This window comes from Sinocyclocheilus rhinocerous, unplaced genomic scaffold (genome assembly GCF_001515625.1).
Source record: "Sinocyclocheilus rhinocerous isolate Xijiao unplaced genomic scaffold, SAMN03320098_v1.1 scaffold9866, whole genome shotgun sequence".
In the NCBI taxonomy this organism is placed as follows: Eukaryota; Metazoa; Chordata; class Actinopteri; order Cypriniformes; family Cyprinidae; genus Sinocyclocheilus; species Sinocyclocheilus rhinocerous.
Window position 1 is genome coordinate 1 of NW_015632558.1, and position 24,197 is coordinate 24,197.

General features: G+C 37.6%; 1 protein-coding gene across 1 annotated transcript in view; it reads right to left on the reverse strand.

The window, feature by feature from the left end:
- Nucleotides 1–1,751: 1,751 nt before the first annotated feature.
- The window catches only part of LOC107742663 (protein FAM184B-like), a 28,317-nt gene continuing 5,871 nt past the window's right edge, over nt 1,752–24,197 (reverse strand). Inside the window, exons 2-18 of the mRNA XM_016555714.1 lie at nt 19,230–19,409; nt 18,459–19,112; nt 15,718–15,876; nt 14,748–15,020; nt 13,311–13,406; nt 11,169–11,348; nt 10,757–10,863; nt 9,578–9,695; nt 9,313–9,495; nt 8,712–8,928; nt 7,327–7,457; nt 7,062–7,225; nt 5,325–5,489; nt 4,467–4,575; nt 4,275–4,379; nt 3,405–3,655; nt 1,752–2,222 (exon numbers count right to left, since the gene is read on the reverse strand). Of these exons, the coding sequence (XP_016411200.1) occupies nt 2,132–2,222; nt 3,405–3,655; nt 4,275–4,379; nt 4,467–4,575; nt 5,325–5,489; nt 7,062–7,225; nt 7,327–7,457; nt 8,712–8,928; nt 9,313–9,495; nt 9,578–9,695; nt 10,757–10,863; nt 11,169–11,348; nt 13,311–13,406; nt 14,748–15,020; nt 15,718–15,876; nt 18,459–19,112; nt 19,230–19,409 (3,183 nt within the window). The 3' untranslated portion in view covers nt 1,752–2,131. The remainder of the gene's footprint in view (nt 2,223–3,404; nt 3,656–4,274; nt 4,380–4,466; nt 4,576–5,324; nt 5,490–7,061; nt 7,226–7,326; nt 7,458–8,711; nt 8,929–9,312; nt 9,496–9,577; nt 9,696–10,756; nt 10,864–11,168; nt 11,349–13,310; nt 13,407–14,747; nt 15,021–15,717; nt 15,877–18,458; nt 19,113–19,229; nt 19,410–24,197) is intronic.

Here is a 24,197-nt window from a genome sequence, read left to right on the forward strand (position 1 = left end):
CACGAAAATACTCATTGCCCTCTATTCTTTTCTCTGGCGAGAGACTGTGCACCTATGGGTGTGAATGCTTTGGCTCACCCATGGCCAAGCGTACTGCTTTATGCGTTTCCTCCACTGAGTCTGATCGTACCAACTCTAAAAAGAGTAAGAGAGTGTGGTCACTCAGTTATACTGATCGCTCCAAATTGGCCAGGGAAGTTGTGGCTGACAGAGATATGGCCCGTGAGAGGTTGAATTTAGGTGTTACGGGTTTGCCTCCGAGGGTGATTGAAACTATTCAAAATGCGAGAGCGGCTTCGACGCGCTCTGCATATGATGGCAAATGGAATGAGTTTGAGCTTTGGTGCGAGCAAAGGCAAATTGTTCCTTTTCACTGTTCGGTGGCAAAGGTGTTATGTTTTCTGCAATAACTTTTAGATAAGGGCAGAGCCTTCTCTAATGTTAAAGTTTATCTTGCCGCAATGTCTGCATGCCATGTGGGGATTGACAGAAATACAATAGGTCAGCACTCTCTTGTGTGCAGGTTTATGAGGGGGCGCGGCGTCTGAACAGGTTTTCAGAGCTGCTGATTCCGCCGTGGGAGCTGTCGGTGGTCCTTAACGCATTCTCTCAGCCTCCTTTTGAGCCAATAGACAATATTGCTAAAGGTTGCTTTGTTATTGGCTCTTTAGACCGCAAAACTAGTTAGTGAACTTCATGCTTTGTCGGTTCATAACTCCTGTATGATGTTTGCTATGGATTTCTCGCAAGTAACTCTCAAGACAAATCCAGCATTTGTGCTTAAGGTGAGCGAGTCAGCTTTCGCCTGTAGACTTAGATTTACTGGATTTTCATCCGCTGCCTTTTTCTCATCGGAAGAAGAGCGGCTTCATTGTTTGTGCCCTGTCCACGCGTTGTGTCATTATGTGGACAGGACGAAGGGATTAAGAAGGAGGAATCAGTTATTTGTTTCATGGGCTGATTCTCATAAGGGTAAACCTATTTCTGTGTGCCAAGAAAATATCCCCCACACCATTACACCACCACCACCAGCCTGAACCGTTGAGACAAGGCAGGATGGATCCATGCTTTCATGTTCTTTACGCCAAATTCTGACCCTACCATCTGAATGTCGCAGCAGAAATCGAGACTCATCAGACCAGGCAACGTTTTTCCAATCTTCTATTGTCCAATTTTGGTGAGCCTGTGCGAATTGTAGCCTCTGTTTCCTGTTCTTAGCTGACAGGAGCGGCACCCGGTGTGGTCTTCTGCTGCTGTAGCCCATCTGCTTCAGGGTTCGACGTGTTGTGCGTTCAGAGATGGTATTCTGCATACCTTGGTTGTAACGAGTGGTTATTTGAGTTACTGTTGCCTTTCTATCATCTCTTACCAGTCTGCCCATTCTCCTTTGACCTCTGACATCAACAAGGCATTTTCGTCCACATAACTGCCGCTCACTGGATATTTTCTCTTTTTCGTACCATTCTCTGTAAACCCTAGAGATGGTTGTGCGTGAAAATCCCAGTAGATCAGCAGTTTTTGAAATACTCAGACCAGCCCATCTGGCGCCAACAACCATTCCACGTTCAAAGTCACTTAAATCCCCTTTCTTCCCCATTCTGATGCTCGGTTTGACCTTCAGCAAGTCGTCTTCACCACATCTAGATGCCTAAATGCATTGAGTTGCTGCCATGTGATTGGCTGATTAGCAATTTGTGTTACCAAGCAATTGAACAGGTGTACCTAATAAAGTGGCCGGTGAGTGTATATGAGGGAGGCGGGACTCCCGCATCACTGTCGTGATTGGTCTGTCAACCAACAGACGTGGTGTAATTGGTGCTTCCAGGATTGGTCACGCCCGAGGCGATTCTCATAGTTAGTTACCTCACTCATGTTATCAGAGAACCGGCGTTACGTGAGTAACCTAAAGTTCTTTCATGGTTCAATGCATAATCTCTTCATTTTTGTAACGTTTTAAGACATTGGGCCTGTGTGCTGCTGTTCGATCAACAGGATAAAAGTGAGATGCATCCTGTAGAAAAGCTTATTTGGTGTTAGCTTGCAGTTGCATGTAATTATGCAAAAAAAAAAAGTGACTTTGGTGAGCTTGTACTCAATGTTGGGACAGATATGGACGAAGGTTTGTGGGACCTCAGAAAGAGAAGTATTTGGTGAACCACTCCTGTTTTTGAGGGTCTTGTCCATCAGGCCCTGTTTCAATAACCCTCTGCTCAGCTGGAGTCCTGAAACAAAAGTACAAGATAAATAAGAGCAGGAAATGTAAATATGACATCTTGAGAGAAAAGGAAAAAAAAAGTTAAGGAAGAGATTTTTTTTAACTATCAGGAAAAGGTTTTTTATTGTGTTTATAAGACTTTTGAGCTCAAGCAGCTGAATAGGTAGTTAAAGCATGTCTAATATGGATTTTTTTAAATGTATGTACCCAATTATTAATGCAAAAGTGGGCAGAACAATTTTTTACTTTAACGTGCAAGGCTTCAGGTGTCAGCTTCTTCTAATTATTGCTATATTATGCTATTGTATACTACACATTTTGGCAAATATAGTTGGTCATCCAACTATTTTAGACTTTTTTTTTTTTTACGGAGTATCTATTTACACTGTGCAAATAGCCCGCCTTGTTGGCGGAGAATAGAATCTATAGCTATTTGCACTTAGTGTAAATAGCATATCGTTAAAATACTATTTTCACTTAGTGTAAATAGCATCCATCGCTATTTACACTTAGTGCAAATAGCCGCTGCCTTTTTTTTTTAACTTTACTAATGTCCAGTGCTGCTACTTTGATTACACAAAAAGCCATACAAAAAAAAAAAAAAAGGGTATTGTATATTGAATAGAAGATAAAAAGGAGCTTTTATTGGTCCTTGGGCTAGTTTTGAAGAGTGCTATTTTAGTATTATTTAATGTTATTATAGTATTTCATTATTTCAAATGAGCTTTTATATTTGCATGTATTTTCATATATATTTGCATTTTATTTCATTTTTAATTTTGGTTTGAATTTAATTAATATTGTGATTTTGTCAGACATATTTCATTTAACAATTTGTTGTTTTAATAGTTTGAGTTAATAACACTAGTTTTAAATAGTTATTAGGATGTTGTTTGTCACACGTGCCTAGAAACCCTGAACTACATTTAAAAATCCCTTTTTTTTTTTAAGCAATTTCAGACCATATTTTACAATATGAGATGATTTATCTCAGAACAGAAAAGGCACCATATACAAATAATTTTTAAGTTGCTTTGGATAAAAGCATCTAATCAATGAAAAATATGTAATTATGTATTATTAATTCTCCACATGAACATAGACCATACATTGAGATTTGTATTTATCTACCTCAAAAAGAAAAAAAAGTTTCCAGGAGATTTCAGGATTGGCTGTTGTGGGTGATTACCTGATGTGCTGGTTGTAGTTGATTTTAAGCTGCGGCTGATGTCGCACCTCTTGTGAAGGTGGGCGGCTCTGTCTGATAGAGGCTCTGTGTTCAGAATGAGGGGAGGTGGGTGTGTGTGTCCTTGTTAGGGTGGTCCCTCGCCCGCACTGTTCCAGACTGCCACGCTCCATAACTGGTGAGCATTTGGCCTTAGGTGACCCCCCATCATATGAGCAGAAGTTTGGGATGCTAGTTTCCTCAACCCCTTTTTTCTATAAACAGCAGGCAGATTACAACAGATTAAGCCCAAGCTTTAATAAACATGTTCTTTTAGGGTGCTTTCACACTAGCACTTTTGGTGCGTACCTGGGTTCGATTGGATGATGTGAACGCGGTCTTCCGAACTCGGGTGCGCACCCGCAAACCGTACCTGAGTCCGCTTGAAAGGGGTGGTCTGGGGTACGGTTCGCTGCTGATGTGAACGCAGTCGTACCAAATCACGGAAGTTAACCGCTATTAATGACGTATTATTTGATATACATTCGTAAGGCAGACGTAAGTGACGTTATGTACTGAAGCTTTGGAAACAAAACCAACGGTTCAAAAACATAAATATAAAATTTAAGAGAGCAATGCTACGCAATTTGCCGTCTTCTCCTGCGCCATCGTTACTAAGCAACGGGGTAAACAGCTGCTGGCTTGATGACGCAAACGACCCAAATAATATAATGTGAACACAGTCCAGCGGGGGCAGGGGGAGGGGGGAGCAATCGAACTCGGGTTCGCAGCAGGGGGAGGGGGAGCAATCGAACCAAGTGTGAAAGCACCCTTAGATATTGAATGATACTATATGGATGGAATGGGATTTGAAAAAGTGTAAATGTGTGCTACCTTCATAGTAGGTGTGAGGGTCCCTGCTTGTGTCCTAGAGTCATAAGGCTTAAATATTTCATCGCTGCACAGAGTTGGATGCTGGGATATCTGGTGGAGGTCCTCCTGAAATAAAAAAAAAAATGATGTGATGAGACAGAAGGGTACTAGCATCCTGTGTCTCGTACTTCACTGTGTATGTGCGTGTCTAACCACTAGACTTTTGATGAGTTGGTCTCTCTCGCTGAGTTTGTCCTGTAGTTTAGCAATTGTGTGCAGGTCTTCTACTCTCCTCTTTCCCCTTTCTTCCCTTTCTCTCAACCTACAATCATAAAATACAAGCACACAAAGCAGACACAAATATTAAATAAATGCAACATTAAGAAATTAAATACATCACTTGAACTATTTTAGTAAAAAAAAAGAAAGAAAAAAATGTTTAGAGAATAATCTCACAACTAGACTAGGAATAGACCAGAATAAAGGTGTAGCATTATTTCATTATTACATTTCCACTTTATTCTCATTTTACAATTTATTTTCAAAATATTACAATTTTATTTACAAAAAATGAAGCCTTTATTTTCATAATGTTTTGATTTTATTCTTAATCTTATTTTCTATTTTAATATGGCACTAAAACACTCAAACTTTTATTACTCGTATAACATGACATTCTAATATAGATAATATGAATAATTTTAACAGAACCTTGTATGTGTTTTTGAACTGTATTTTGTTGTATAACTAAGTTATTGTACAACTTTTTTCAAATGAGTAATTATGAGTCTGTTATATGATGCAGTATAATGTTAAGCAGTGGTAAAATATAGTAAAATGTGTTAAACAGACCTGGAAGTACTGCATTTTTATAGCGACGGTTATTATTAAATTAGCCAATATATTTCATAAATTAGCATGCAATGTGTGGAATTTTAACTCGCTTCAGTTCTGTGGAAATCTGAAGGAAATCCAAGTCACAAGCCATTGCCATATATTGTCTTGCTTGGGTTAATTCTGTATGTATGTGTGGTTTGTGTTTTGCATTATTGATGTGGGAGGAGTAGGTACTCTGTTTCCAAGGCAACTATGCGGGCCTGTAGTCGTGTTTGGGCGGTGCCAAAGTCTGATATTATGGTCTGGATCTCCATTCTGTGCTCTCTCTTCACACTCTCCATGTTATTCCTGTGATCCGACCCAACCGCTTCACCTGCCTCATCACATTCCTCTGAGAAACTGCACATCAGACACAATACATCAATATCACGCATGTATATTCTGCTTTGTTCTCAGGCCTATAGCAGATATCAGATTTACTTAGCCTTAAATGTCACATAAAAACACAGCATGTGGTTGGTAGGCCTGTCACAACTTTTTGTTGTGCGATATATTGCCCCAGAAATAATTGCGATAAGCGATATTATTGTCATTCTGAAGACCATTTTATGCCACTGAATATATAATCATAATGTAACAGCATAATAATGCAAGAAGGCCTACACACTTCCAAATGACAACAAACTTTTAATTTTTTTAAATATTTAGATCATGTGCGCGATAAGTCGATATATTGATTATTGCGACAGGCCTAGTGGTTGGTCCCTTTACGCTCAGACATTGTTTAATACCACTTTTCCACCACTTTTCTAAATCGTTCAGGTGTGTGGTGGAGCAGAAAGATCTGAAAACTCTCATAATTGGCAAAGTGAACAATGTTATAAGTGGCAATGTTACTAAAGTACATTGTCTGCCTACAACTTAAATTTAGAAGTCCTATGAGTTTTGAAAACCGATTTAAAAGCTATTGTAATTTAATTCAGCTTCTTCATGCCATCACAAGATACCAGTAGTTATTTAATATATAACAAATAAAACTAGTTTCAATCAATTCAAACATGACATTTAATTAAATAAACTTGAACAAAATAAAATTATTTTAGATACTAACAGAGGACAAACGTAATAATAAACTGCCCAAAGCCAATGTGCAAATGACATACATATAAACCAGATCAACTGAACATGCATGTCTTCTCTGCATCCTGTAGAGTGCCCAAGTTTTGTTTTGTGTCAATTTGGCCAAACCAAGTTGTTATTGTTAAGAAACCTTTACTTGATGAGGACTATTATGTTAGTGTTTCCTGGTTTGACACCAGCAGGTTTAAAGGGTTAGTTCACTCAAAAAAAAAAAAAAAAAATCCGTTATTTACTTACTCTCAAACCAGTAACAGATATTTTTTAATGAATTCTAAGATATTTAAGTCCCTGGAAGTTCATTCCTTCAGAACTTCGATGCTTCAAACAGTTCATAAAGACATTCTTAAAGAAATTCATATGAATTGAGCAATTCAATCCAAGTGTTCTGAAGGAACATATAGCTTTATATGATGATCAGATTTAATTTAGACTTTTATTCACATAAACATAGATCAATGCACGCACATAGAGCACATCAAATATGGTCAACGGAAGCTCAAATGGAAGACGGAAATTTCTCAGGTTTAATTAAAATGTTCATTTGTGTTTCTAAGATAAACGTTTAATGGGTTTGGAATGACATGAGGGTAAATAATTGGGAGAACTATCCCTTTAAGGAGCCAATGCAGAGTAGTGGAAACATATGGAACAGTTTCAAATGGGCCCCTTGTCAGTGAATAATGGGCATAAGTAAGCAGTTCTTAACCAGAATAAGCAGCAATGTGTACTTAGCAGTCAGTCTTGCCACTGACGCCTGTGTGAGTGTGCTTGTGGTCATCTTGTTACTGACCTTCCATGTGTGATTGTGCTTGTAGTTATTTTGGTACTGACCTCTTGTGTTTATGTTTATGGTCATCTTGTTCTACTTTCTGTGCTATGACTGCACTCATGCGTTCTTTCAGATCTTCGTTCTCTCTCTTTAGCTCCTGAACCTCGCTGCTCTTCTCATCCAGCTGTCTCTCTAGTGACTGTAAGCGGTTTTGCTGCTTCAGATCCTGAGGAGGAGACAAATAAAGAGAGAGACGTGGAGTGATGAACCACTTGAGGTGGTATAAGTGTGTGTGTGTGTGTCTGTCTGTGTGGTTTGTATGTGTACCTGCTGCAGGGCCATCATTTGTGTGTGTGTGTGTATTTCGTTCTGAAGGTCCTCAATCTGCTGCATGTGTCTCTGGGTGACCTGTCTCACCCACTCAGTGTGCTGCTGGGTCAGCTCTGCCTTCTGCTTGTCTACACACACATATACACACACAGTTGGAAGACACATTAGATCAGACATGCCGTATGCGCTGTGTTCAGTCTTGCTCTACTTTAGTCGGTGGCACTAGATGGTGCTGTTGTGCAAAATGCAATACATAATCATCAACTCATTTTAAGGAATAAGGTTTTTTTCACACAAACTTGTTTTATATACCTTACTCATTATGACAGATACTGATAGTACTTACAATTAGCATCAATATTCTAATAAAGCCTTTAGAATATTTCTGCAAATACGGCAATCAGCATATTACGAATAAACCTTTTAATAAACAAAGATATCCTGCTATTCTCTTCTGTCTGCCGTTTGAATATTATTACGCTCCATTTTAGTCCTTTAATTAACATTCATTCTTATCCATATCCCTAACGATAGAAGATGAGGCTGAAGGATGAAGGAAAATGTAGGCCAGTAACCTTTTTTAAATAAGGAGAGTTATATTGATTCATGTTCATTCATTTTAATGTCTGTATTAAAAAAAAGAAATAAATATTGAAACTAATTTAAACTGAAATGCCATGGGTCAAAACGCTAATTTACTTCTAATGTGTTGCTGATTAGCTGTATTTATGTATAGTGCACAATATTCAGTATGTGTTATTTTGTTACACTTTTGTTCATGTGAGTTGTGTTAGATAATATGCACTGTCTTATGTCTTAGTGGTCCTCAACCTTTCTGACTCCATCACCCAAGGCCCCCAATTGTCAACGACAATATTTGAAGACCCACCAAGGTATTTCCGGTGTATCTATACTGACAAAGCTGTTTATTTTATTATTATTATTATTATTATTTTAAATTATTAAAATAAATACAGTCCATAATTGAATGTTGTTCATGGTTTCCACTTTAACCTTTTCAGATCTAGAAATCACAAATGTAAAATTCCTTCATACAGCATATTTGGGTTGTCCAATATCATGAGAACCCTGGTTCTTAAAAATTGTTAAGGGCACTAATTAAAATAAGACATATGATTTCAGCATATAGAGATATGCTTTCAGCTTATTTTAAACCTTGTTTTGTCTTATTTTACACCATCTTGCTGCCCCATTGGTAGTGTGTGATAAGGCCCCCAGCCCCTGGATGACTAGGGAAGATTGTTTGTGCATTTTTTGTAGAATAGACTTAAGTAGTATTATAGTATCTATAAGTAAGTATTATATCAAGAATGTGACTATGATATTTGCAAAAAACATTCTGTATGGGGTGTGATGGTTACCCAGCTGTAGTTTGTGCTGTGTGAGCAAGCGTTGTCTTTCCGACTGAAGTTCTTCATTGGCTTGTGCGTCCAGGGCCTGAAGAGCACGCTGGTGATTTAACCTTTCCACACGCAACAACTCCTCCTCTCGCTCACGCCACCCCCGCTTTTCCCTCTCCTCTTCCCTCTCTCCCGTAGCCTTTCCATCCTCCTCGTCCTCATCTTCCTCTTTTACCACCTACAGGACAACATAAAATAACTAACATTAAGAGTTCTTTCCACAGTTGTGTGTGTGTGTGCGCACTGTCATCATTTCAATGGTTTCTGTCCACACAGTCATTGGGATCCAAAACATCACTGGACCCCAATTTCTTGAATTATATGGAAGCATTTTTCAAAATATCTTTTTTGTTCCAAATGTATGAAGAAATACTCAGAGGTTTGGAATAACATGAAAGTATATGACGACAGAATGGTTTTTGTGTTTTTTTTTTTTAAATATCCCTTTAGCAGCTCTCTCAGTTTAATTGTTATTTATTATTAATGATTATTCATTAGTAATGATAAATATATTAATCATAAGAAATCTTTTGATCTCCCGACAGCCCTAGTGTATACGCACTTGTAACTGCTGCCTCATCAGTCTCTCTTTCTCTTGAATGGTGGAATGAAGCTGAGATCTGAGCGTGCTGTTCATATCTCTTGTCTTTTGGATCTCCTGCTTCATTCGTTCCATCTCTCCATTACCGTAGCGTCTCTCTCTCTCTCCTTCCATTTTCTCTGAGAGTGCTCTCCTCTCCTCCAACTACACACAGAGACAGTCAAATAATGCTGACAGCGTGAACAGTGTGTATGATGGGTCTGAGGAAACTGTCAGTGTGTGTTACCTGTGTCTGCAGTTCTTCAACTCTGTGTTGCCACTGTTGGTTCATCTTTCTGATCTCTTCCTCTCTTTCTCTCTTCATTTCCACAATCTGATCAGAGAACTGCTTCTCAAACTGTAGCCTATACACATACATTTGCATTTAAATGAATAAAATTGCACTCTAAACCCATTTTACACATTGTTAGAAACTAGGGATGTCAAAGTTAACACATTATCGCAAATGACTAATACGTATATACTGTACAATGGTTTAGTTCTGGTTCTCAATTTAATTGACCAATATGTGTTTGAAGACTTTGTTATATTATTATAATTGTATCCCTTTGTTTGTATTGCCTTTAATTGCCACAGTTGCTGATTGCTAAGTATCAGCATGGCTCTGATTCATCATAAGGCATGACACATTCAGAACAACAGCTCTGTTTGTTTTTTTGATTCTGCCAGAAAGTCTATAAAGGGTGTGAAATTATTTAATATTTGCATTAAATTACTGCAGATTAGCACTGAGGTAAGTGCATTGTGTGCTGTTGCAGAAAAATACAAAAACTAAATTCATCCATTTTGGGGCAGTAATACAAACTACGGTTCAAAAGTTTGTGGTCAGTAAGACTTTTTATTTTTATTTTTGAAAGACAGGATGCATTAAACTGATCAAAAGTGGTGATAAAGTTTATTTATTTATTTTTACAACATTTATTTTATTTATTTTTACTCTGTTGTTTGAACTTTACATTCAATGAATCCTGAAAAAAAAAGTTCCCTGCAGAACAAATGTTGTCAACATTTATAATAATAAAGAAATGTTTCTTGAGCACAAAATCAAAATCTTAGAATGACTTCTAAAGGATCATGTGACACTGAGGACTGAAGTAATGGCTGCTACCAGCACAAGAATACATTTGTTTAAAATTATACTACAACAGAAAAGAGTTATAATATTGCCAAATATTATTGCAATTTAAAATAACTTTTCATCTTTATTTTTAATCAAATAAATGCAGCCTTGGTGAGCGTAAGAAACATTGAGAAATCTTACTGACCCAAAAATTCATTAATAACATGAGTAAAATAAATCGCAATTAAATATTTTCATTAACAGACAGCTCTATTAGAAACACACATGTAATGTGAGCGAATTTCTCTTTCTGTCCCTTCATGTCTCACTTTCATTCTGACACACCTGATTCTCTCCTCTATACCATGATTGGACTGTTGTAGAATGTCTCTCTCTTGCTGTAGAGCAGAAATCTCTGCCTGTAACACTTCCTTCTGTGCAGCAAACTCCTCCTGTGGGAGACATAAAAAGAAAGGAGGACAAGGATGGATAGACTCATGATTGGAAGGAAAGATCCATGGATTAAGGAAGAAAAAGTAGAAGATCGGTTGCTAGGTGAATATTAACATCTTTCTTTCCTCTGGGCGGCACAGATCTGCTGAGATCAGCAGAACCTTGTGCTGCCATAAGGGAATTGCCGATCTGTGTGTGCTTGTGAGTATTTGTGATAGAGCTGCACAGTAATGGAAAGGGACATCACTGACACTTTGTCCACATGTCAAAGGGAAGAGTGTGTTGAGCAAAAAGGAGCGAGAACCTGTATTTGCTGCATACTGCTGTGTGTGTTTTCCAGTTCTTCTTTCACTCGTACACACTCCGGGCCACATGCTGACTGCCGCTCCACCTTTGCATACTCCTGCTCTCTCTCTTTTGCCCTTTCCTTCTCCTCTTCTCTTTCTCTCTCCAGCGTCTGAATCACCCCCTCCAATTTCGCCATCTGCAAGCCAATAAAACTTAGATCAGCAAAGACCTTAACAGCATGTGGAATCCACTCAAGTTTGATATAATTTATGTGGGCCATACAAAGAAAGTGATCTTCTGTTTTTAGAATAGAGTCTTTATTTAAAGCAACCTGAGGTTAAGGTTTTTTCTCAAAGGGATACAATGGGGATTGTTATAGGGTGTGTCTGAATCCATTCTCTAGATCAGTAGTAAGAGTAAATTGTTTTCTTACTACACTCAGTTACCCGTAATATTGTCAAAAGTAATGTTATTTAACCGGCAATGTTGTCACCATTTATGAAAAAAAAATTTTTTTCTGTTATTCACTGAGGTGTAATTTGTAATCATCTTTACTATATCATTCAAAAGTTTTCCAGTTCTGTTTTTTTTTTAAAGAAATAAATACTTTTATTTCATTGATCAATGTTACAAAATATTTCTATTTCAAATAAATGCTATCGCTTTGAATGTTCTATTCATCAAAACATTTGCCCCAAAATATTAAGCAGCCCAATCATTTTTAACACTGAGAATAAAAGGAAATGTATTAAAACAGAAAACAGTTATTTCAAATTCATAATATTATTGTCTTTAATGCATTTGCGATCAAATAAATGCATCTTGGTGACCATAAAAGACTTCATTCAAAAACATAAAAAAGTCTTACCAAACCCAAACTTTTGAATCATTATTGTGTATTACAAACTTTCATATTATACAGGAATTGAAGTTGTTGTTGAAGACTAAAAAGACCCATTTTCCCTTTTCATTAATGTTCTGCAATTTTATTTTTATTATATTTGTGCATAATGTCTGAATGCCATTATGTTTAAAGCGGGACAAGCACATAATTCATAATGGCACTGTTTTTTTGTAACGGCTACAATGAAGAAGCCCGATGGCATGTTCAATGATCCTGTTGATAAATAGCAAAAACATCTTAATGAGCTTTATAGGTGTCACAGGAAATTGAGTCCCAATTCACGAACAACCATTTTTGTCCCCGTAAGGTTGTGGACAGCAGGTCCTACGAAAGAGAGCTGCCAGTTAGACAGCAATGGTGAAGTGATTGAAATAGGAAATAGTCCTTTTTTAAGACATAAGCTATCACAGTTACCGTTTCTGAAACGGCTTTCAGGATTCATAAATCATTTTGCAGGTTCTATTTAATCCACCTGCACTGATACCGCCCATTATTTTGCAGTTTTTTGGAAGCACACATCAAATGGCATATTTATTAAGTTAAATCAGAAAAATGCATGACATCCTGTAAACATGTTAGCAGACGAGCTTTAGTAGATCATTTTAGTACTTTTTGGGTGTAGCTGCACACAAACCTAAGGGCAGTGTTTGAAACACTTGGAAACAAATGAGCCAGACGACCTAGTATTAGATTTTTCAAGAAATGTCCCTAGTGGGATTTTAACCTACAACCTTTTGTGCACCAACCTAGATCATTAAACACTAGGATACCACCACAATCCATACATTTAACTTGACTTAGAGCAAATGGGTTTCTGATAAATAGCAGAAACTGATGCTTGCTTCACTGCAACGCAGCACTAAAACAACAATCCTCTTCCTAGCTATCACTTATTAAGCATTATTTCGTTATCATAACCCAGTTCCAAGCCTGCTGGCATATTAGATGAAGCATTAGACGAAGCCCTGTGCCTTGGGCACTACAAATGTTCTTTGTGTTTTCTCATTTATCATGGTCATGTGGAGAGCTCTGGGCCTCTCAGTCTGCGTATTTAAGCAGAAGGACTGAGCATGCTCCCTTTGCCTGAGCTTCAAACCAATTTGAAAAAGCTTGATATGTATATAGTTCAAGTTATTTGTGGTGACCTGATTCATTAGTAGGTCAACAATGTTATGCAAACATATCCAAGATTGTTTTGGCTTTTAAGAGGAAAAGCAAAAGACAAATGTAGTGGTATTCTTTGCAGTAACTTACCTCTCTGTTGGACAGCTGTAGTTGGTTGTGTAGCTCTTCCCTCTCTGTCTCTAAAGCCTTTCTCTCTTCTTCTCCGGTTTTCATCTGCTCCTCAATCTGTAGTCAAACCAACATTATAATACTAGTATCTCTTAATTTCAATAATATTTCAACAGATCTTTTTAATAGTGCTTTGCTGGTTACTTTTTAAATTGTTTTAAAGAAGGCATATAGTCTACATCTTTGCAGCTGTTTTTTTTTTTTCCTTGCCTTATATTGCATTTAAGGTATACTCTTTTCTCAGTTCATACATTCCATGGCAACTAATATCATGAAATCGGTGTCACAACATTCAGGCACTACTGTTTGAGCTACAGGAACACTTACAGGAACACTTTCTTGTAGCAAAATATTAATTAAATATTACAAACATTTTCCACCCTTTCTAACTTTTAGAATTAGCTCTACAAAAAAGAAAATTTATCTTGTAGCAAAATATTAATTAAATATTACATAAACATTTTCCACCCTTTCTAACTTTTAGAATTAGCTCTACAAAAAAGAAAATTTATTTCATTTAATTTTAAACCGTCTTTTTTCCTTTTGTGGAACACAAGCCAAGATTCTGAGCAGAATGTTGCTCAATTCCATTCAACAAGATCTACTTGTATTTCAGTCTTTTACATTAGAAGCACATGAGTTGTATTGACCACTTTTATAATGTGTTTATGCTATTTTGTTCTTTTTGGAGTTCGAAAGCCCCTGGTTCATTACATGAAAGAGGGTGAACATTTTCCTTTTGTGTTACATGGAAGAAAGAAAGTCATGTAGAAATGAAACAAAGGGTGAATAAATGATGTTTTATTTTTTGGTCAGCTAAACATTTAAATAGGCCGTTTTTAGCTTCTGTACCTTTAAGACTTTTTATGCGACTAACTTGTTATGATATGATGGCTAATCTCTGCATGTTCATAAGGGTGGGCCAAGTTTCTGAATGCCGAATATGCGTCATATGTTAATGTGATTCTGATTTCAGAATGACCCATTTTTGCAGCTTAGTTTCCATAATTGGTATGAATGGACTTGGGCTTGGAGATTTGCATTGTGAATAATAATGTGTGTCTATAAACAAAGCACAAAGAAAATTATTTGTATTTCCCCCGTAACAATAAAGCCACACTAATATAGATGGGTAAACGTACAGATTATATTCATTATATATTCTCTTAAGATATTCTTAAAATCCCATGCTCAGTCTCTGCCTTTTTTTATTGGAAAAAAGAACATAAAAACTTTCGACATTTAAATATTTCCAAATGAAATCAAATCAGAAAGTCAGTGCCGATTGCCCACCTTTCACACCAGTAGTAACAGGCGCAAATGAGAAGGTATGAAGTTATTAGCAAAGCTAGTGTGTCTGTAAGTTCACATGAAAACCGCAGTTGAAATCTGTCGTACCTGCTGCGTCTTCTTTTTCTCTGCATCCAGCATTGTGTGCGCTTGCCGCAGCTCACTGGCATGTTTGCGTATCACTTCTTCAAGTGCTTTCCGAAGCTGCTCTTTCAGCCTTACTTTCTCTTCTTCCATCTTCTGCTGAACCCGTTTCTTCTCTTCTTCCAGCTCCTGTCTGTCATTCTTTCTTTCGTTCTCCACCTCCTGCTGAAGGCGTCTGATCTCCTCAGTGTGAGCTCGCTGTAGCTCCAGACGCATAGAGGATAGAGCATCTGCATGCTAAAACACACACACATGACTCTTAATGATATAAAACTGTAATCGTGTAGTTTCAAAAGAATGACACTACGCCTTTTAAGCCTCTGGTGTGTCAGTTGTGATGTTTTAAGATGTTCAAAGGGCTTGGCTGATCTTTCTCTGCATACAAACGCTTTTCAAAGAACATTTTAAGGTGTGCTTTACTCATTTGTATTTGTGCGTCTGAGATGGCAGGCCTCATTTGGGATGTGATTTCACAGCATTTCACCATGTGGTTTATGTGTTCTTGTATGCTAGAGGTGCTGTAGAGAACAGTACAGCTGTTTAAAAACAGCAGCACGATTTTTCTGTCTGAGATGAATTTTAGGTACTGTAAAATATTTCTTTAATAGTACTGACAAAACACTGAAAATATGTCTTGTGTGAACGGCCCCTAAATCTACCTCGGACAGACTGACAAACTTGATTGCAAAAAGTGAACGTCTGTGGACTGTAGGCTTCTGTTCAGTGATATGGAAGTAAAACTAACCTATGGATATATTTATTTTTAAAGCAACCTTTTATTTTGTCTATTTAATTATTTACTAGCCTCTCTTTGAAATATTTTCTACCAAATATTGTTTTTGAAATATTGAAGCTATTAATCTGATTAATTATTTAGCATATCTGATTAATTTGATGTCTAATGATGACAAATATAAGTACACAAGCCTTTCACTGATCTGTACTGTGCATGTGCACCTGACTTGCTCTGTAGCTCATTCTCTTGCAGTAATAATCGTTCTTTGGCTACAGCTAACTCCTCCTCTGCCTTCTTTGCCACAGCCTCAGCCTCGGCCACCCGGTGACGCCCATCCTCCAACTGATCCTCAAGGTCCTGTAAAAGAAATGAGTAATACGAATCAGCATAACTATTACAATTGCTTATACTTAAGCTAGGTCTACACTACACAATTTTCAAAGTCATCGGATTAATGCTCCTTTCAGTCGTTTGCATGTTACATGACGGATCAGCGACTGGGGGTCACACATGACACAATATTTCACTTGGATGAATCCCCGACCACTCTGTCTTGTGTAAAAAAATGGAAGCGCGAGAAGTGATACAGGGATGTAAGGCTATGACTCCTCCCCCTGAAATTTCCCTTGCCCTGTTTCTTGCTCTCTCATTGGCTGAAGGTCATTGGCGATGACATTTCCAGTCAAAATACATTGCAAGGCTCTGAGCATAGGCATCGTATCGGCACTTCTCTCAGATCACCTCATTCAATCATCACTCATGTGAATGAGCACAGATCTTCCTCAGATTTTGGGCTTTTGTCCACAATTTATGGCCTAAAATTGTGTAGTCTATACCTGGCATTAGGGTTAGAAGGAAATCCCTAACCATAGGTATTAACCTGCAAAGCATAACTTGTACTGTTAGTGATATGCACATGAACGATATTTCGTGAAATCGTGAAGATCACTGAAGAGAAAATATCATAGACTTGCACTGAAGGAAGCACTAAATCCTTCTGTATTCTTCTTAGCTGTTATTTTCTTCTTTTTTTCCTAACTTAAGAATAAAATTAAGAATATGTTGTATTCATTTTGTATCCCTTTTCGTAAGAATTTTTTTTTTTTTTTTTTTTCAAGATTTCTTGGATCGCCAATGCCATGCAATCAGAAAACCCCAAAGCATGTCATTCTCTTCTTAAGAAAAAAAAATGTTCTTAAGAAGATATGTGATAACTTCTCAAGAATTTTTCGAGAATTGCACTTTGGAACAATCTTATGAACTTCCTAGAATTTATTTTATTATTCACTTTCTTAACTTCTTTCTTAAGAAGATTTTCATGAGAATATCACAACTACCCAGAACACCCTAGAAACCACATAGCAACACGCTACAAACACCTCAGAAACTGCATTGCAACAACCTGACAAACACCCTAGCACCACTCACATTTTCTTAAGAAACTAAAAAATGTAGTTGTCCATTATTCTGCTGGATCCTCTTATTGAATGATCCTGCAGCAGAAATGAACAACCATAACGGCATCATCTGTCAGGCCCATGAAGCCCAAGATGACTTTAATCAGTCAATTCTGGCCGCCTCATGAACACTTTGAGCCCACAAACCTTTGATTACATCACAGCAGCTGCTCTGAGTTTGCTGATCTGAGGTGCCTCTGATTAATTTTCTGTCAAGGATGTCGTGCCAAAGCAGAGAGGGTGTTACTCATCTCACTCTGTGCCTGGCATTTTTAGGCACATCTAATGCGCATTAGCCGCAGTGTATGTAAAAAGCTGCATCAGAGACGGTGGAGTCAATGTTGCATGCCTAGCAACTCTTACTGATTTAATCACTTGGCTTTATCCTGTTCTAAATACTAAGTGTAACGACTTACTTTTGTGTCCCACTTAAAAAAAGCCTATGTTATTTTTATATTCTGCAGGTTCTGTGCAGCACTTGCTGTAGAAAAACCGACTACAAATCTGTGGGATATTGTCACAGACTGTTTAAGTCGGGTATGCCATCTGTTTCTACACAGCTGTGTGTGTCTGAGTAATGGTAATTGTGGGTGTTTGTCTGATCCCTCTAATCTCTGTCTCAATTAGATTCGGAAGTGTCAGTCACAGCAGTAATTACTGCCCCCTTACACTGAGACGAACACCCCGCTGAAAGGTCAGTTACAAATGGTCAGTCAAGTGAATTTATGTGAGATGTCTTGTAAAGCAATACTGGTTTGTGTGTACATAATGAGTGTTTTGTTTTTGCTATGTATAAATAGAAACATTTATATTCGCCACATACATCTTCATGAATTATCAGGCCTGGAAATCACAATTTTTTGTTTTTCCATGATAATAATGTAAGACGAGCTTGTGGTTGAAATTTTAAAAAGTGTCAAATTTTATATTCAGTTTTTATATCATTTGTATTTCATTAAACCTAATTATTCTCACTTTTGGCTGGTTCTGTCTCCACAGCGGATCACCTGCATATTTATTTGGCATATGTTTTATGTCGGATAACAAAAATAAAATCTAAATATACTGAATGTCTATTATATGTATATTGTATATTAAATAGAATTATGCACTAAAAAAAGTTAATAAATGCTGATAAAATTACAGCAAATCTAATGGTCATAAATTGACACTTAAATAATAATTTGTGTATATATATATATTTATAAATAATACAAATTTAATGAAAAATATGAAACCATAATAACTGTGGCCAAAACTGCTACTGGTGTCCATTAAAAAAAAAACATTCTGACATTTTTATATGACATTTTATCTATATGTGACCCTGGACCACAAAACCAGTCTTAAGTCGCTGATATATATTTTTTTTTAAGTAAAGTATGCATAATGCACAATAACCTAAAATAAAAATTTGATTAACCTGGAGTGGGCAAAAGTGGCAAAAGGTTCATTTGGACCCTGTTGGACCCACATGTGTACCTCTACTCTCTCCTGAAGTTTGCTGCAGTGTCTGTTGCTCTCATTCAACCTCTGTTCTTGAACCTCCAAGTCTGTCTCTGCTTTTCTCAGCCTCTGCTGAAGTGTTGCATTCTGGGACTTGCGGTTTTCTTGCTCTCTCTGGTGCCACTGATTGATGTGTTCATTGAGGCTCTTTTGTAGTGTCTTCTCAGCTGCCTTCTGCTCCTCCCTCCTCTCTTCTTCCATCTCCTTCACTCTCTTCTTCCACTCCTCCACATCTCTCTTCCATTCCTTCTCCACTCTCTCTTTCTCCTCCCTCAGAGCCTGTAGCTCCTTTCTTACCGTTTTCAACCTTTCTTCACACTCCTCCTCTACTCGTTGTCTTTCCTGTGACTCTCGATTCCTCTCCTCCATCTCTCTCTTCCTCTCCTCCTCCACTCTATGCATCTTCTCCTCCTCCTCTCTCTTTCTCTCTTCATCTCTGGCTCTACGTAGCTCTTGGCACTCATTCTCCAAGCGCTTGTTTTCTTCCTGTGTTTGTTGCAGTAATTTGTGTTGGTTGTCTCTATCTGTCTGCAGGTTCTGGTAGTCTATGCGCAGATCTGATGTCTCTTGGGTTAACACGGCTATGCACTCCGCATACTCTATTTCAGCCCTCTGTCCACGCTCCTCCACCTGAAATGGATACACATCCTAAGAAAATGAAGTGATACTCTCCATGTTGTATTTAATATACTTATAATGAGTCCATTTACAGAATACGTGTGTATGTGTGACCATTTTTGTTTTTACTTCCTCTACGGTGGCCTGCAGCTCTAGAAGGCGTGTCCTCAGAATAAATGCTGACTCCTCCTCTTCTTCATCCTGACCTGTGGTTGGCTGGAGGCTGCCCTGTGTCTCCGTGGCAACACGGCGTAGTGACTGCAGAGTTGCCTCTTGCTCCTCATTCTTAGTGTTTAAAGAATATATCACCTATGCATAAAACACACACACATAAATATAATTAAGTTATAATGGCAAGACAAGGATTGCAGTCCACGTGTGTATGTTAATTTCATGCTCTTAAAAATAAAGGTTCTTTATTGGCATTTATGGTTCCATGTAGAACCTTTCCATGAACCTTTCAATGCACAAAATGTTCTTTATAGTGAAAAATGGTTCTTTAGATTATAAAATGTTCTTTGCGCTAAGAAAAAAAAATGGTTCTTTTAAGAACTGTTCATTGAAAGATTCTTTGGGGAAACAAAAATGGTTCTTCTGTTGCTGCGAAAACCCCCTCTTGGAACCTTTATTTGTAAGAGTGTAGTTCCAAACCTATAGCGCTAAACAAAGAGTCTTGTTCTCACTGATGAAATCTTTCACCTCTCTGATTGAACCAGTCATACACCCACAGTCTGCAGTTACTGAGCTGCAGTTTATCTAGTACATGTGTGTCTGTTTACGCTCTGCAGATGTCTGTGTTAACCTTCTACGAGTGCTTGCGATTGGTTGTGCACAGCTGTTGGACTGTGTTTGGCATTTTCACATTAGTGTCCCCTGGCATTTTTCAAGCATTAGAGGCACTAATCCCTCAACACAAATAATTGTTGTGAGAATGGTTATATATCTTAGATAAATTATCTAACATGAAATGAAAACAACATGAAAACGTAATCCAACAATTTTGACAATCTGTTTCCCAAGTCTCACTTCCCACATTATGCGCACAACTCAAATAACCTTATAATATGTTCTCCGTTACAAAAAAAGTAACATTCTGTGAGGTTCGCAAGTTCTCAAGAAATAATTAATTGACACCTAAGATTAAACATTAATTGCACCTTTTCTGCAGTAAATTATTTATGTTTACAACATTCTTACAAATACAGTGTGATGACTTTATTCTTGAAGCTAAATCATTATATATATATATATATATTATTCCAAAGACAAATGCTATTGTTTGTACAGAGATTGTATTTTTTTACATTCGTAAATCCTCCCCAACCAACCCAAAACAGACTGCCTATTATAGATAATAATAATAATAATAATAATAATAATAATGATGATGATAAAAGAAAACTAAAATAAAACAAAGATAACAAAGATGCAATAGTTGAATAATAACAAGTAATAATAATAAGTAATTGGATACTACAATCAGGTATAATACAGTGTCATTTCACTGTGATGAACAACATAAACCCTACATAAGGGAGGGGCGAGAATAAGAAGAAATTGCAATAAGAATATAAATCCCATTACTCCCCAGGAAGTACATTTATATCAGAGAAATGTGATAATAAGGGTTGCCAGACATAAGAGAATTTATGGGAACCTCTAATTGAATATTTAATCTTTTCCAAGTGTAGGTATAACATCAAATCCTGAAGCCAGTGTGATGCTTTAGGCGGATTTGTAGATTTCCAAAGTAATAAAACTCGTCTGCGAGCCAATAAGGATGCAAAGGCAATAATGTTTAGTTGTCTTTGAGTCAGACTCGATTCATCGCCTGGAACACCAAATATTGCAAATTCAGCACATGGCTTCAGCTGTACTTCACACACTTTAGAAAGTGTATTGAATATGATTGACCAGTAAGCTGTAAGTGTAGGGCACATCCAAAACATGCGAGTCAGGTCCGCTTCACCTGTGTGACACCTTATACAGGTCTTGTCAAAGGTAGGATTAAAAGAGGCAATCCATGTTCTGCTTAAGTGCATACGGTGCAATACTTTAAACTGTATTAAACTCAATCGGGCACAAGAGGTACTCCTATTCACTCTACATAGGGCATTGTTCCAAAGTTCCTCTCAAAATACTACTCCGAGCTCTTTCTCCCATCTGCTTCTAATCTTACACTTTTTAAAGACATGATAATTGTATATATTCTTGAAATAAAGCCTTGTAGATGAAAGTGTACTTCTAACAGAGAGTCAGCAGCAGAAGACTTTGAGGAAATGTTTGGGAATGATGGGCTTTGAGCATTCACAAAATGACGTATCTGAAAATAACGGAAAAGGTTATTTTTTGATTAAGATTGAATTTGGAATGCAGATCATTAAATCTTGCAAAAAGACCATCAATATAAAGATGTTCTTCTCTTGCCACCGTTTAAATGCAGAGTCTAGTTTGGCAGGGAGGAATGCATGATTATTGCAATTGGGTTCTGAAGCAAAAGTGCTTGTCTTAACTTCAAATGCTGGCGTAGCTGAGTCCATATTTTAAGAGTGACGTGAACAACTGGATTTGTTGTGTGTTCTGCTATTTTAATAGGTAAACTATGAAGGTAGAATGACGTCAAAAAGATTTGCATGTGCAGGGATTTCGATTCTGTTTCATACCAATCAGTACCTCCTGGTGAGCGCATCCAATAGATTATCTTTTGGACATTATCCGCCCAATAATATTAAAAGTTAGGGAGAGCTAAATCTCCGTCACTCCTATTTTTCTGGAGAAACTCTTTCCTGAATCCTAGGGGTCTTCCCATCCCATAAAAACGGGAAATAAGTTTATCTAATGTGTTGAAAAAGGCTTTGGATAAGACGATAGGGAGGCACTGAAATAGATATAAAAATCTAGGAAGAACTGTCATTTTAACACAGTTCACCCTGCCAACCAAAGACAGATGGAGAATCTTCCATTTTACAAGATCAGATTTAAGTTTAATCAATAGAGGAGTAAAATTATAGTCCTTTAAAATTGTGTGTGATATTAATACCCAGATATTTAAACTCAGACCTTGCCATGCGAAAGGGAAACACGGAGTCAGGCATATGCCTGGCAAGTGTATTAACAAGCATGCACTCACTTTTGGAAATATTCAACTTGTAGCCCGAGAAGGTCCCAAAATTGTGCCAGACTTTGATAATATCATTGATGCATGATAAAGGATCTGAAATGTAAAGAAGCAGGTCATCAGCATATAATGAGAGCTTATGTTCGACACCCCACCTTATATGCCATGAAAAGAGAGTGTGGATTTTAATGCTATAGACAATTGTTCAATTGCAATTGTAAATAAAAGGGGGCTTAATGGGCACCCCTGCCGAGTGCCGCTTGAGAAAGAAAAAAATTTTGTTAGTAACCACGGAAGCAACTGGAGAAGTATACAACAGGTGAATCCATTCAATAAATCTGGTGCCGAATCCAAACCTATCCATAGCGAAAAAAAGATAATCCCATTACACTCGATCAAATGCCTTTTCGGCATCTAATGATACTACAATTTCAGGGGTGTCTTGAGATGAGGGTGGGGGTGTAAATAACAATTAAGAGGCGACGGATGTTGGAAAATATGTGCCGACCTTTTATAAAGCCGGTCTGATTTGCTGAGATGATATTGACTAGGGGAGACTCTAAACGAATAACCAGTAATTTTGCTAAAAGTTTGACATCTGCATTTAACAAAGAAATTGGTCGATAGGAACTACATTGTGTTGGGTCTTTCTGTGGCTTTAACAAAAGTGTAATCAATGCTTCGGTAAGGGACTTTGGCAGAGTTCTTTGAGATAAAGAATGTTCAAACATACTGAGAAGGAGTGGAGATAATTTAGCGGAAAACTTCTTATAAAATTTGATGGGAAAGCCATTGGGGCCCGGGGGCCTTGCCGCTCTGCAATGCTGATATGGCCTCAGATATTTCTTGCAGCTGAAAGGGGGTGATCTAAGTCTTTTTTATGTTCTAATGAAATAGTGGGGACATTTATTTTATCAAAAAACTACCAATTAAGATTGATCCTTAGGTGTTTCTGATGTATAAAGACTAGAATAAAAGTTCATAAAAATGTTGTTAATTGTAAGGTGATCAATTGTCAATTCCCCAGCATCGTTTGCGATTTCAGAAATGTGTGGTGCTGATCACCTGGATTTAAGTTGATGGGCTAAGATATATAAGATATATACATATACATACATACAAACATACGTGTGTGTGTGTGTGTGTGTGTGTGTAAAACAGTAAAGCCCAACATTTGTTCCCAAACCAGTTAGTCCTTACTGAGTGGTAGTTTAATTAAGGCTAAATTTCCAACCCTGTCACCCATACTGCATTATTTTTCAGTTTAACTTAAATTTAACTTTATTTAAAACTCCAGTCCGCAACTTTTGGTGCTCTAGCGGTTAATAAGCAGAACTGCATGCATCTTGTGGAAGAACATTGTAGCCGGAGCTACTTCTCTCTGTTTATATCTATGTCGAGTCACGCAGGTACTGGGCTACTCCACAGCGGTGCTGATTTTGTAAAAATTAAAAAGCACACACACAAGATTATAAACTGCATTATTTTTGTAACAGTTGAAAAAATTTAAAGTTCTTACTAAGTGAACAGAAAATAAAATAGCTACTCCTTTCACTGACCATTTGTCAAAAAAAAATTTTTTTTTTTTTAAAAACCCTGTTTGCAGAAAGTGTCGTTTCATAACACAGTGTAATCTGTGAGTAGCGTTTGTGTATTTGTGTCTGAATGTGTAGGCATATGAGAGAGTCCTAATATTATGTGTCACTTTGGCTATCCATCAATGTGTCCTACCCACAAGTCCCCATGCCTGGGGTGTCATCAGATTCCCAACGTCTCACTCATCCCTCCAGCGGGTCGTGTGCTACCATGACGCCTGACTGTCTGTCGTTAATCGCCACCGCAGCAGAGCTGGACATTCCGTATGATAAACTGCCAGGAAGCTGTCTCCTTCTCACCCATCTTTCTCTCTCCACCTCTTTTCCTGTCCCCCACAGTGTTTCTGTAAGCCGACCACCTTCTCTCTTTCTCTCTCTCTCTCT